The sequence below is a fragment of the Mastigoproctus giganteus genome, chromosome 8 (genome assembly GCF_048544385.1).
Source record: "Mastigoproctus giganteus isolate SK-2022 chromosome 8, ASM4854438v1, whole genome shotgun sequence".
Lineage (NCBI taxonomy): Eukaryota > Metazoa > Arthropoda > Arachnida > Uropygi > Thelyphonidae > Mastigoproctus > Mastigoproctus giganteus.
Window position 1 is genome coordinate 222,783,542 of NC_143582.1, and position 13,100 is coordinate 222,796,641.

Genomic DNA, 13,100 nt, shown 5'->3' on the forward strand with positions numbered 1-13,100 from the left:
TGATTATTCTGAGCAAGAGGGAAGAATTGTAGATAAACAATTGTAGAAGAATTGTAGATAATTTGCAAAACTTAAGCCTTTCTTCGTAAGAGCAACCCTTTGTTCCATTCACTAATCTTGTTGCCCTTCTCTATACTTATTCTGGCAGCTCTACACCCTTCTTAAAATGAGGCCTCCAGACTTGTATACAGTACTCAAGGTGTAGCCTGGCCATTGCCTTATACAAGGGGATAATCACCTTAACCCTGCTAGAAAAATTCCTGTATATCATTGACAAGACACCATGATAAGACACTACTCTTGCAGACCATCTGCACTGCTCAGAAAACTTCATATCTGCCTGCACAATTACCACCAGGTCCTTTTCATTCTCTACCACTGTCAATGTAGTACCACACTGACAGTGGTACTACACTGACAGTGTTCATTTATAATTAATATAATTAAAAACTATATTAATTAAAAAATTTCTTGGCATGCAATCAGTTCTGCAAAAATTGCTAGTTGCTTAACAAAACTGAGTTCATCACCACTAAAGTACACAAAATGGTGAAGCTTGATGATGGTATTTTAACATCCCCAGGATTAATGCATTGAAAAAATTGGATGTGTGGTGAAGAAGATAAAAGAAAAAAAGTGTGTTAAATTGAACATAAATGTAGAAATAAGAAAGTAGAAAAATGGGGATGTAGTCTAGTGCAGTCCAAGGCAGCAAATGCTAAACCTAGGTTTAAGGGGAGAGGAAAAGGAATAAATGAACAGTGAGTAAAAAAAAAAAAAAAGTAAGAAAATTAAAGAAAGTTGAGAGAAACAGAGAGTGAAATTTATTATTATTAGCCACATGGTGCAAGGAAGCCTGAGGCTGCACCAGCCAAAAAAAAAAAAAAAAAAAATTTTTTTTAAGTTACCCTGAGAGAGAAAGAGGGAGAGCCGACCAGGCTAGCCGGGTGGGTAAAGTGCCTGCCTGGTAACCCAAAGGTCGTGGGTTCGATTCCCGCCTCGGGCTTGGATCAAAGTACTGCAAAAACCTTCGGAGGTGCATTATGGCCACAGAAGCCTATGCGCCAACAACTACAAAAAAAAAAAAAAAAAAAAAAAAAAGAGAGCGAGCGAGAGAGAGAGAGAGAAAGAAAACAAGAGTCAGAAGTAGAAGGGAATCACCAAGAACAAGAAGAATGATGATATCCAGCTCAGAACCCTGGGTGTGCTAAACTAATAAAATATGCAAAATAGAAATACATAATTACATAAAAATTAATCAGATGAGGATGTTGCCACACAACCTACAGAACCAGCTTCTCATCAGGTGACCAGAAATTGCAAGCCAAATAGCAACATGTCGTTATTTCTGATATAAACCACAAGCCAATGGGTAAAAAGCATAAATGAAAATGAAAAACTTTGTTACCAATATAATTGAAAATGAGAATTAAATTTATATTTGACACAATGAAGATGCAAAATTAAAACTGGAATTAATAATAACTGAAATTTATAGATATAAATTTTAGCCTAATAGTAATTAAAGTAAAGAGATTTGAAAAAATAAATAAAAGTATGAAGGGATGTTGGAAGGAATGATATATAAATGTTGTCTCTAGAAATTTCAGTTAGTATTATAAGTTCTTACAAATAACAAATTTTTTGTTATTTATTATTATTTTTTTTTAAGGTTAAAGTATATTTGTAATTAACAGTGGAGTGCCATTTCTCTGTTTCAATTTTATGTAATCCCCATTTAAGAACTTCCTCAATTTAAACTACAGAAATTTTGTCCTCAAGGCAAACTTTATATAAAATCCTAAATTATAATGATAATGCAAGATACTTCACATGGGCAGAAGTAATCCCAGAACAATGTACAATTCGGTGGTATCACATGTAGGGTGGTGGATAGTGAAAGAGATACAGGAATGTATCTCTGGGGCTGCTATGACAGCTCATAGGGTTCTCTCAGTGATATACAAAAATTTTGCTAGCAGGGATGAGAAGTTCATTATCCCATTGTACAGGGTGTATTTTATTCATCAAGAACATAAAATATTGTTTAGAATCAGAAATTAATTCAACTGCATTTAGCAGTGGCAGGAAATTTTGTACCATAATGTGCTCAGTGTGCCTTTCCATATTTATCAGTAATTTGTCTGAATTTGCAAAGAACATGTTTTGACATTTCCTCTGACAGAAAAAATTTTTTATCTTCAATCACTTTCTTCATGCAGGAACAGTTAGTGAATCCTTCTGAAACATTATCTTTAAGGTAACCCCAAAGGTAAAAATCACATTGATTTAAATCAGGTTTTATTGGAGGCCATGCTTCTCTTTTGCTACTTGTCTCAGTGGTAGCAGTTAGAAACCACCCAGTTTTCAAAAGTTTCATCCAGGAACTCGAGGACAACTCTGGAGTGTATTCAGTGTTGCCAACCAAATCACCAAATCATTCTCTACAGAGTAAAGATGTTGGTGCAAAAAATTTGAATCTTAATGAAACTGCAAAGAAAAGGAATAGTTTGATGAATAAAAAATCACCCTGTATAAATTAATAGATTGACTGCATCTTGAGTACTGCATATAGGTCTTGGAAGCTTCGTAAGAGGGATGTGAAACTGTTGGAATGTGTACTGAGAGGAGCAACAAGATTAGTTAAGGATATAAAGGGGTATTCCCACCATGGGCGACTTCAATTCTACAAATTGCAGTGCTTAGAAACTAGACACCTACGTGGAGACCTGAAGTGTTTAACTTTAAATGGATTGAGTAAACTAATGCTGATGGCACCCCTTACTCTTTCTCAGACAATGCTCATAAGGGGACATAAATTGAAAAAGGATGATGAAAGATAGATGTGCAAACATTTGTTTTTAGCCTGAGAGTAATTGATTGGACTTCATCTGTTGTTGTAGAAGTGGATAGTTTGAATAAATTCAAGGAAGCAGTATACAAATTCTTAGAGGGGATGGACAGATGAGGTGGGTAGTGTTTTTTTTTTTTTTTTTTTTTCTGTATAAGCTTGCTTTCTTGCATGATTTGTCACTATTAATATTATTACTAAATTGATATTCTGCTGTACATAATATGTACACAAGTATTTTATGCGGGCATGTATTATATATGTAACTTGCACTGATTTGTACTGGAATAACTTCTATATTATGTGAAGGTATGTTTGTTTGTATAATGTTGAGATTTTGTGTATATGTTTCTCCAAAATCCAAAAGTTTTTCTGTCAAATTGTAGTTTTTGAAATATTTTCTTTAGGTTTCTTTTGCTTTTGTTCATATTTATTCTCTGAGAAAATTTTAAATTATGGATCATATAAAATATTTCAGTTTTATGATGTTTGTTTTGAAAATACTGCAAATTGAAGTTTAGATAACCTGCAAAACTGTTTAGAATGTTTATCATTTGTAAATTTTGGTTTAGTATTGGATAGTATATAATTATGAAGTTATTTTATAATTTTAATAAACAAAGTATGGTCAGTGAATTTTAGTCAGTGTTAGTGAATTTTATGGGTACACAAAACCTTCCAAGATTAGTTTAACTTTTGTACATCTTTCCAGTTTTTTTTATCTAAACTCTGACCCTATTTTTGATCTTTATTCTCTTTAGATATTTATCATTTTTCTCTGTTATTTTTTATGAATGTTACTTTTTGATTCTGAATGTGTTTTTGTCATAAATACTTGCCATTTACTAATAGTAATTATTTTTCTTATAAACATTAAATAGAGATGAACAAAAATAATTCTGGAAGCACGATGATGGAAATATTGAAGCAAAAAGATAAATTCTGATTTTAGATTTATTATAAGATGTAGGGAACTTTTATGGTTTTGGAAAGTGACAAACACAGGAGATCAAACTTTATTTAAAGTTTTTAAATTCCTTTTTTCTTGTTTTCCCTCTCTTGTTGAAAGAGGCTTAATGGATGATATCAAAACATCTTGTCATCATTGTGTAATAATTACTTATTGAATATAGAAAAGAATCATGTAGAATAAAATCCACCTTGACAATTACTATAGTCTTGCTTTAAAACCACAAATGTGATATATATATAAAATTTGATAGTTGGAATTACTCACTTCTGCAGCTTCATATGAAGATGAGGTTAATATGAATTTCTACCTGCATCCAGATATATAGGGTTGAGTATGAATTACAACTGACACATGTTCACTTTGAGAAATGTGCTCAGCCAGATATTTTTTTTATCATCTATACTGTGTTATCGTTGTTTCCATAGTATCTTATCTTATTAGTGTTTGTGTTGTAGAAAATTTTTTTTTCTTACTACTTGTATTCTTCTCAACAGGGGAGTCAACTAGATCTTCAAACAGTGATAGTGTTCCTGGTGATCACAGCTGTGACTTTGAACCAGCGTTAGAGTTTGATGATACTGAATTGGTGCAAGCTGCTGAAGCAGGTGAGCCTATTTCATTGCAATATTTTTGAAAGAGTGATATATTGTCAGTTAAGGAATTTTCAAAAAATACAGCTTATAATTTTTGTAATAGACTTGGATCATTTTTAAAACTAATGAAAAGAAAAGCATAATATTTTAAATAAATTTTTACATAATAGTTTAAGACGTTCTCCTTCATTTATTCTCTACATATTTTCTCTGGAACGACTTTTTTTTTTTTTTTTTGGTTTTACTTAAGAAAAATTTCATATTCAACATATGAAATCCATTAATCCCTGCCAAAAGCAAAACTGTCAGGTGACTCTAGCTATCAAATAGAAATGTCAATGGAAATATCAATTATGGATAATAAAGAAGATGTTAACGATACTTTTATTTATTTTTTTGTGACATTTTTATATTTTATTTTCTTAAAATGATGTGGTCACTATATGTCCATATTTCCTCATTAAACTTTGTTTCAATGCTTTGGAAGAAACCACAGGCAAACCCTCTCAATCTAAATTCAAGTAATTGTCAGATATCAGGAAATGCAATTGTCAGATTCCATAATGTTATTCTTGTACCCCCACATTCTGCTTATTTCAGTGGTTTCTTTATGTTCATTTCTGTTAACTGGGAGAAACATCAACTATAAAAATGTTAAACTCATTTTGCTGTTTCTTTCCTTTATTTTTGGTTATTTTGAAAAAAATATTTAATTTTTTTTATCATTTTAGTGTAATCTAACTACACTTACTTTGAGTTAGTCAGGCTAGTGGGGTGAGTAGAGAGCATGCTCTGTGTGCTTTGAAATGAGAATATTCACAAGAATATTCTCATTTCATTTAATACTTCAAAGTACTGCTTTGAAGTATTAATTTATTCATATTACAACTTGGTTTCCTGAAATTAGAGGGGAAATTGACCAAAATAATGTAAAATTTGATTTTTCAAGAATTGAATCAGAATTCTTGAAAAAAAAAAAAAAAAAAAAAAAAAGGAGAACAATAATAGCTACTTATTTTTTGATGCACTAATATTTTCTAGATCTGTTTGTGTATCATACGATTCAGTTTCATAACTTCTAGATTTGAATTCCAAAGAATTTTTGCTGATGATGAAGCTTCCTTTCTTGTATTATTTGTCACTATTAATATTAAATTGGACACTGTTGACTGAAAAGTAGGATATTCTTTGACCTTTAAAAGCTGTTTTTGCATTGCCATCTGTTATAAACTGTACAATTACAGTACTTGGAAACAGATAAGAGATGACAGCACTTATTAAAGCATTTCAAGGTTGTTCATACCTAATTGGACATGTTTGAAACAACTTCAAAAAATGTTTATATACATATATCTGCTCCAGGACATAAATATTGCTAAATGTAAGGTCTTGAATCTGGGAGTAATAACCCAAGGACAATTAAAGATAGTCTTTGGTGTGATAATATAGGCAGACTTAATTCTGCGTGCAGTATAATTAGGCAGCTAAGGCAAACTACATCTTATCAGTAATTTACTGGACCTTTGCATGTAGGGAAAAGGAGGGTATGGTTCTGTCATGTAATTAAATTGAGACTAGTCTTGAAATATATTAGGATCTCAAAGTGCTATCTGAAAAAAAAAAAAGTTTTGAACTTTTCAAATGGGATTAGTGGAGGATGACTTGACTAGTACGGAATGTAGAATGTCCTTAAAAATGAAAGGCTCTGAAGATTTGATTTTCAGAGATTAGAAATTAGATGCTTAATAGGGGAAATGTATATGAGTTCTTAAATGAAAAATAAAATCATATTTTAGCTGGGAGGGAAAAGAACTAAGAGGTGTAAATATAAACTGAATGAGAATACCAACAGACTGGATCTCAGGAAATTTACCTTTAGCAGAAGCAGCCCCAGGTCTATCAGTGGCCTGTGCAAGATTTTCTGGTGTGCCCTTTCCGACTTGAAATTTACAGCAAATCAGTGAATTTTCAGGGCATTGTGTCCCCCCCCCCCTAAATTTTGGCACCCTGTTCATAGAGGAACTGCTCTATTGTGCTTTAAGCTGGCCCTGACCATTTAGTCAATAAATGGTTCATCACTGGAATAGATTAGCCATTACAGTGTTACTGATTTTGGGAAAGTTCAAGGAAAAATTGAATTAGTACTCATTGGGTAAAGTGGTGATAGAGAAGAAGTTTGTTTTTTTTTTTTAGTAGAAGCAGCAAAAACTTAGCTTCCTTTATCATTTGGCTATTCTGATAACTATTATTCTTCTTCAGATTATCATCAAGAATTAACCATCATTAGTCATGCCATGACAAAGTATTATAATGCAAATTAATAACATATTCTTTGAAATAGCTGAAATAAGCAGTTTGTTCAAAGACTGAGATTTTAACAAAGGAATAAAATAATGTAAAAATCTCATTGAAACAGGTGATAACAGGTCTACTAAAGTTAAAGTTTGATATCAGTGAGTCTAAACTACTTTTAATGCACACTTTGTTGTGAAACCTGATATCAGGGTCAAGATCAAAACTAGTGTGGCTAACTCAACAAACATATTGACTAAGAGACTATTAGAATGTAGATTGAAGCTTTGTGCAGTGGATTGAAAATTGATGTTTAGATTTCTGATGTTTGCCTATAAATTAATCTGGTTTACAAGGGAGTTACTATTGATTGGATTCTAACTTGTAGGATAGAGGAGATTGTAGAAGGAGCAAACAGTACTGGATTGTTTGAGGGTTTGATGTACAGATCAAAAGGCCTAAAATATTGTGTAGTATCCATCCTGTGTATCACAATGTGGATTGTGAAATATTCTCCCACAGAGATATGGTCATATCTTCAAGGAAGCCAACAAGAGCATTGTCAGAATACGAGCTTGTAATTCCTATACCATCTGGAATCATATTTGACTGAGCATTATTTTTCTTTAGGGTATTAGGTTAATGTCTGGAGTTTTTTTTTGGATTGATTATTAATTTATATTAAAAGTTAACACATTGCAGGCATCCTGTCTATAGTCCACACACTGAGCACAACCTTGTTGATCAGACAGTGGAAATAACCTTGCAGCACAAATCTTATTTGAAAATAGAAAGAAAGTATATATACAGTGCTGTATATATACATACAGCAGATTCTATTTACTGGGATCAGATTAACCAGGACACTTAACTCTAAATAAAAAAAAAATAAAAAAAATCATAAATAAGCGACAAGAAGTGGCGTTATAAGTCGTCATTGGAAGATTAATGTGTCTATTATCTTGCAACCCCACACCTGCAGCTCAAAAAAAAAAAAAAAAAAAAAAAAGACCAAATGTTTAGTTTGTTTTAGTGCGTCACGTCGGTTGTTGCATTCCGTTGCACCGTAAAAAGACAAATTTTGTTTTGTTATTTATGTCAGGGATGTCAATTTTTTTTTATAGTAATTTTTTTTTTTTTTGTATATAAATCGCGAAATTATGGGTAAACACAAAAGAGTTGCGCTTTCAGTTAAACAAAAACTTGAAATTATTCAAAAGTTTGAAAACGGTGCATCAGTTAAATCTTTGATTAACCATTATAATGTTGATGACCAAACCATACGAGGCATTGCAAAAAATGAAGGGAAGCTATTCAATTTAAAATCGACATCACAAAAAATAAGGGAAGCATCGTATTGGACACGTGAGTAGTACTTGGTAAGGTTTTTTTGTTTTTTGTCTATTGCCATATTTTTTATGTAGGTTGCTGAACATTTTTCAATACAGTAAGGCCCCGACTTAGGCAACTACGGATTTACGTAAATTTATTTTCACTCAATTTTTTTTTATTTTTAGAATTGTAATATTTTAAACAAAAAAAAAATAATAATAAGCAATCAATAACAACGATCACGGCACGCATAAATTGCACAAGTGAAATCGGAGTAACAAGCAAAATAATAGGAAAAAAAGAGATTCTTACAATTATTTATGGTTTTTTTTTTATGACTGAAGATTTCAATGAAGGGGACACACACTTCACCATAATAACATAAAAACCCACAGAATTCCAGCTATTGGTATCATCGCAAATGCAATAAGATCGAGTTTACTACCTGTTTATAATAGATTGCGCTAACAGAAATGCCCAATAAAACGGACAGTGCAAATTGTTTTTATTATATTTTGTTAACCTCCAGAAATGTGCTTTAGTAAAATTTCATTTTGACTGTTATCACGGTGCCGACTAAGGGAATAAGTGACAGTGCTACTAGTAAATTGACCAACAAAAGGAACGCAATCAATTTTGATCAGAAAATTAAACTAATAAGAATGTATAAAAATGGTCAAACAATAACAAGTATCGTGCTGAATTCAGATTTGTCAATAACAATATAGTAGTAATATGTTACTAGTCATTCCTGAGTTACGTAAAACTCAACGAAGTAAGAAATCCTGGAACATGTCTCTTACATATGTCAGGGACTCCTGTATTTTTGGATTAACTGGGAAATCGATTATCCGGGATTTGTTTTTTACCATCTATCCCGGAAAATCGAGAGTCTACTGTGTGTGTGTGTGTGTGTGTGTGTGTGTGTGTGTGTGTGTGTGTGTGTGTGTGTGTGTGTGTGTGTGTGTGTGTATATATATATATATATATATATATATATATATATATATGTATATACACACAGTAGACTCTCGATTCGGGTAACCCTCGTATAACACGGTAGTTTGGTTCCTACAAAATTTCGTGTAATGTGAAACCATTTTATACGTGACTAAGAACCAGTACAAAAAGGGGGATTATGTTTCAAGAGCTAACAAAAATACACCTTTTTTTTTTTTGTATCAGAAACTTTAATTTTTATAGTAGTAATAACTTAATAGTTTAACTATTATTTTTATAATAGTAGTAACTTAAATAGTAATAACTGAACAAACATCTTACCTTACAAACTGTAATACATTATATGTCAGATAATGTACCTTCATTTAATTTTTTTCCTCTTCATCACTGCTAAACACAATCTCTTCTGCAGCATCTAGATTTCTCATACCCTTCTGCTCTCTATAAAAGTCACGAACTCTTCGAAGTCACAATTATTTTTTATGGTCTCAAACAAGCACAAGTTCAGTAGCACAGAACCTAACCTAGGGATCTCCCAACAAAATACAGTGGATCCCCACTTTAAATGATACGTGAAAATCAGAAGAATATTTTCCAGTTAGCAAAAAAAAATAAATTTATGCTTACATACATAGCTTAATTAATATGTACTATAATATGTAGAGTCCATTCCGGTTATTTGGGACACATCAGGACTAGTGCATTTTGGCCCGATTTAGTGGCTGCCCCAATTTTCTGAAGTTTCACGTAAATAATTAAAAATACAATGTATCCCCACTTTTTTACAATTGGTTCACTTGTAGAATCGAATCACGTTACGACAAACTCAACATAATAAAGTACCGTTCACTATACGATGTGCAGTAAGCACCGGTCATTGTGATCACGTTTGTAAATTGAATTTTAATTCTATTAAACAGCGATTCTAATTAGCGAAAATAGGAGCAATATTATCCACAGGTTATAAAAGCAAAGATATATTAAGCAGAAATTTACCCTTTATTACCTTACCAATTAAAAAATACATGAAAATTGGAAGAATATACGTGATAATCGGAATAATTAATACATACTGTAATATGTACATACGAACTAGTTGACATTTCTTGAAAGCCTTGTTGAAAGCCTCTACATGCAAATGGAATGGGCAAGTAAGCATTCTTATTATGGGTGATTTCAATTTGCCTCTAATTGATTGGAGTAAATGGGAAGGAAACTCGACATGGGGAACAAAATTTTTAAATCAACTAGACGATATGTTATTTGTATCAACATGTCAGAGAAAGTACTAGAGAAAAGAATATCCTAGACCTCATGCCGACCGGGCTAGTCAGGTGAGTAAAGTGCCTGCCTGGCAACTCAAAGGTCGCGGGTTCGAATCCCGCTTCAGGCTTGGATCAGAATACTGCAAAAATCTTGGGAGGTGCATTATGGCCATAGAAGCCGATGCACCAACAACTAACTAAAAAAAAAAACAAAAAAACTAGACCTCATCATCACCCATGAATCAGATGACACAACAGGGCTGACAGTAGAGGAACCAGTAGCAGGAAGTGATCACGGAGTTCTACGGTGGACGATGATGAGAGAGGTAGCAGCAGTAAAAGGCAAAGGAATGGGTTTTAATTTCAGAAAAGGAAATTACGATGCCTGAAGGTGCTACATGACCTCTATTAACTGGGTAGATATCGCACAGAGAATGAATACATTTGAACTGTGGTATGCTTAAACATTAATCACAGATGCCTTGAATGTGTGTTTACCATTAAAAAAATACTCCACGAGGAGGGTTCCAAGTTGGATGAATAGTGAAGTTGCCACATTACTTGAGCAGAAAAAGGTGGAAAGGTTAAAACATGGAAAGGTTACCAAGCAATAAAAAGTATTGAAGCCTATAACAGCTACAAGATGATCTGTAATAGAGCCACAGAAAAGGTTTGACAGGCAAAGGCAGTTTATGAGAAATCACTAGCAAACAGAGCAAAGAGGGGGGGGGGGGATATAAGGAATTCTTCCCATATATAAATGCCAACAAGAGCAGGACAAACCAGATCGGACCTTTATGTAAGGGAAAGGGGAAAGTATTAAATACACCAGCTGCCGTTGCAGATGAACTCAACAGTTATTTTGCATCAATATTTACAAATGAAAAACCTTTTGTGGCAATGGGAAATTTTGGGAGCGAAGTTGAAAAATATGTAATTAATGATATTGAAATTTCACAAGATTATTTAATGAAAAAACTTTCGAGCCTACAGGCCAGTAAGGCTCCTGGAGTTGATGGAATATACCCTATAATCTTAAGGGGGGGCGGCAAGTGAGGGCATTAAACCATTGAAGCTAATTATGCGAGCATCACTAGACTCTGGGGAGATTCCCTTGGATGGGAAAAGTGCCAATGTATCTCCCATACATAAGGGTGGCTCTAAGAGTGAAGTGAGAAATTATCGACCTGTCAGTCTGACTTCAGTGGTAGAGAAAATCATGGAGGCAATGATCAAGGGTGGAATTCAGGATCATTTGGATCGAATTGAAATTCTCAAGGATACTCAGCATGGTTTTGTAAAGGGAAAATCATATTTAACAAATCTGGTTCGCTATTTTGAAAGGGTCACTCACGAGCTGCATTTAGGGAATAATTTCGACATTGTTTTTAGATTTCAGCAAAGCTTTTGACTCAGTCCCACGTGAGCGTTTGCTTTATAAGCTGGAACAGATTGGAATCGCTGGGAAAATCCTTAGATGGATAGCAGGATGGCTTCAGGGCAGGAGTCAGAAGGTTGTGATAAATGGCTATTCCTCAGATTGGGTTGATGTAAGAAGTGGGGTTCCCCAAGGATCAGTATTAGGACCACTGTTGTTTTTAATTTTCATAAACTACATCGATGAAGGGATAGAGGGCGTGATGTCTAAATTTGCAGACGATGTTAAAATTGGTAGAGTAGTTAATGATCGCTGTCAAGCTGAACTTCTTATAGATAGACTTCAGGAATGGTCAGAAAAATGGCAGCTATGCTTTAATCCAACAAAGTGTAAGGTATTACACCTGGGAAACAGTAATCCCAAAATAACTTGTTCACTTGGTGGAGTTCAACTAAATCCTGTACTGGAGGAAAGGGACTTGAGTGTTAATATATGGTCAGACATAATTCTCTGAGCGTTGCAAGGAAGGCCCATGGTGTCCTATCAATGATCTATCGTGCTTTTGCAAGTAGAGATAGGGATATGATAATCCCATTATATAAAGCTTTTGTGAGACCACACTTGGAATACTGTGTTCAAGTATGGAGACCGCACCTAAAGAAAGACATCGAGGTTCTTGAAAGGGTGCAAAGATGGGTAACTCGCCTTGTGAGATCGGCAAAAGGGCATCCTTATGAAGAAAGACTTCGAATATGTGGGTTGCAGAGTTTGGAAACTAGACACCTTAGAGGAGATTTGATTGAGGTGTTTAAGGCTCTGAGAGGCATCAGTAAAATGAATGAGGACGAAATTTCAAGATTATAAATCATGCTAGAACTAGGGGACATAAATTCAAGTTACGGGGGGGAAATGTTTAGATTGGATTGCAGGAAGTTTTATTTTAGCCAGCGAGTTGTTTTAAATTACTGGAATAAGTTGCCTACATGGGTGGTAGAGGCCGACAGTTTGGGGAAATTCAAAGGTTATCGGGATAGTACCTTCGGGTGAGAGAAGTGCATAGGATGATAGGTTTAATTTCCTTTTCTTTTATTAATTATTATGATTTATTTATTATTTATTTTTTTATCGTTTTATTATTTTTTAATTATTTTTTTTATTTTTCCGGCTGGTGCAGCATAAGCCATAGGCTTTCTTGCACCATGTGGCCGTTACTAATACTAATTTCTGTTCACTACATTTGTGGGTGGGGGTTAAAATTTAAAACAGTAAAAAGATAAGCAATTAATAACAAAGAACATGGCACACAAATTGCAAGTAACACAATGCGTGCAAGTGAGAACCGAGTAACGAGTTACAAAGCTTTAAAAATATGAATGAAGACAAGATCTGAAAATTAATTTTTTTATATGATTGAAGATTTCATGGAAGTGTAAACACATTTCACCATAATAACCCA

General features: G+C 33.5%; 1 protein-coding gene across 1 annotated transcript in view; it reads left to right on the forward strand.

Moving 5' to 3' along the window:
• The window catches only part of RhoGAP68F (Rho GTPase activating protein at 68F), a 132,491-nt gene that overhangs the window by 43,068 nt on the left and 76,323 nt on the right, over nucleotides 1-13,100 (forward strand). The window contains exon 2 of the mRNA XM_090380518.1: nucleotides 4,319-4,429. Coding sequence (XP_090236644.1) covers nucleotides 4,319-4,429 — 111 coding nt within the window. The remainder of the gene's footprint in view (nucleotides 1-4,318; nucleotides 4,430-13,100) is intronic.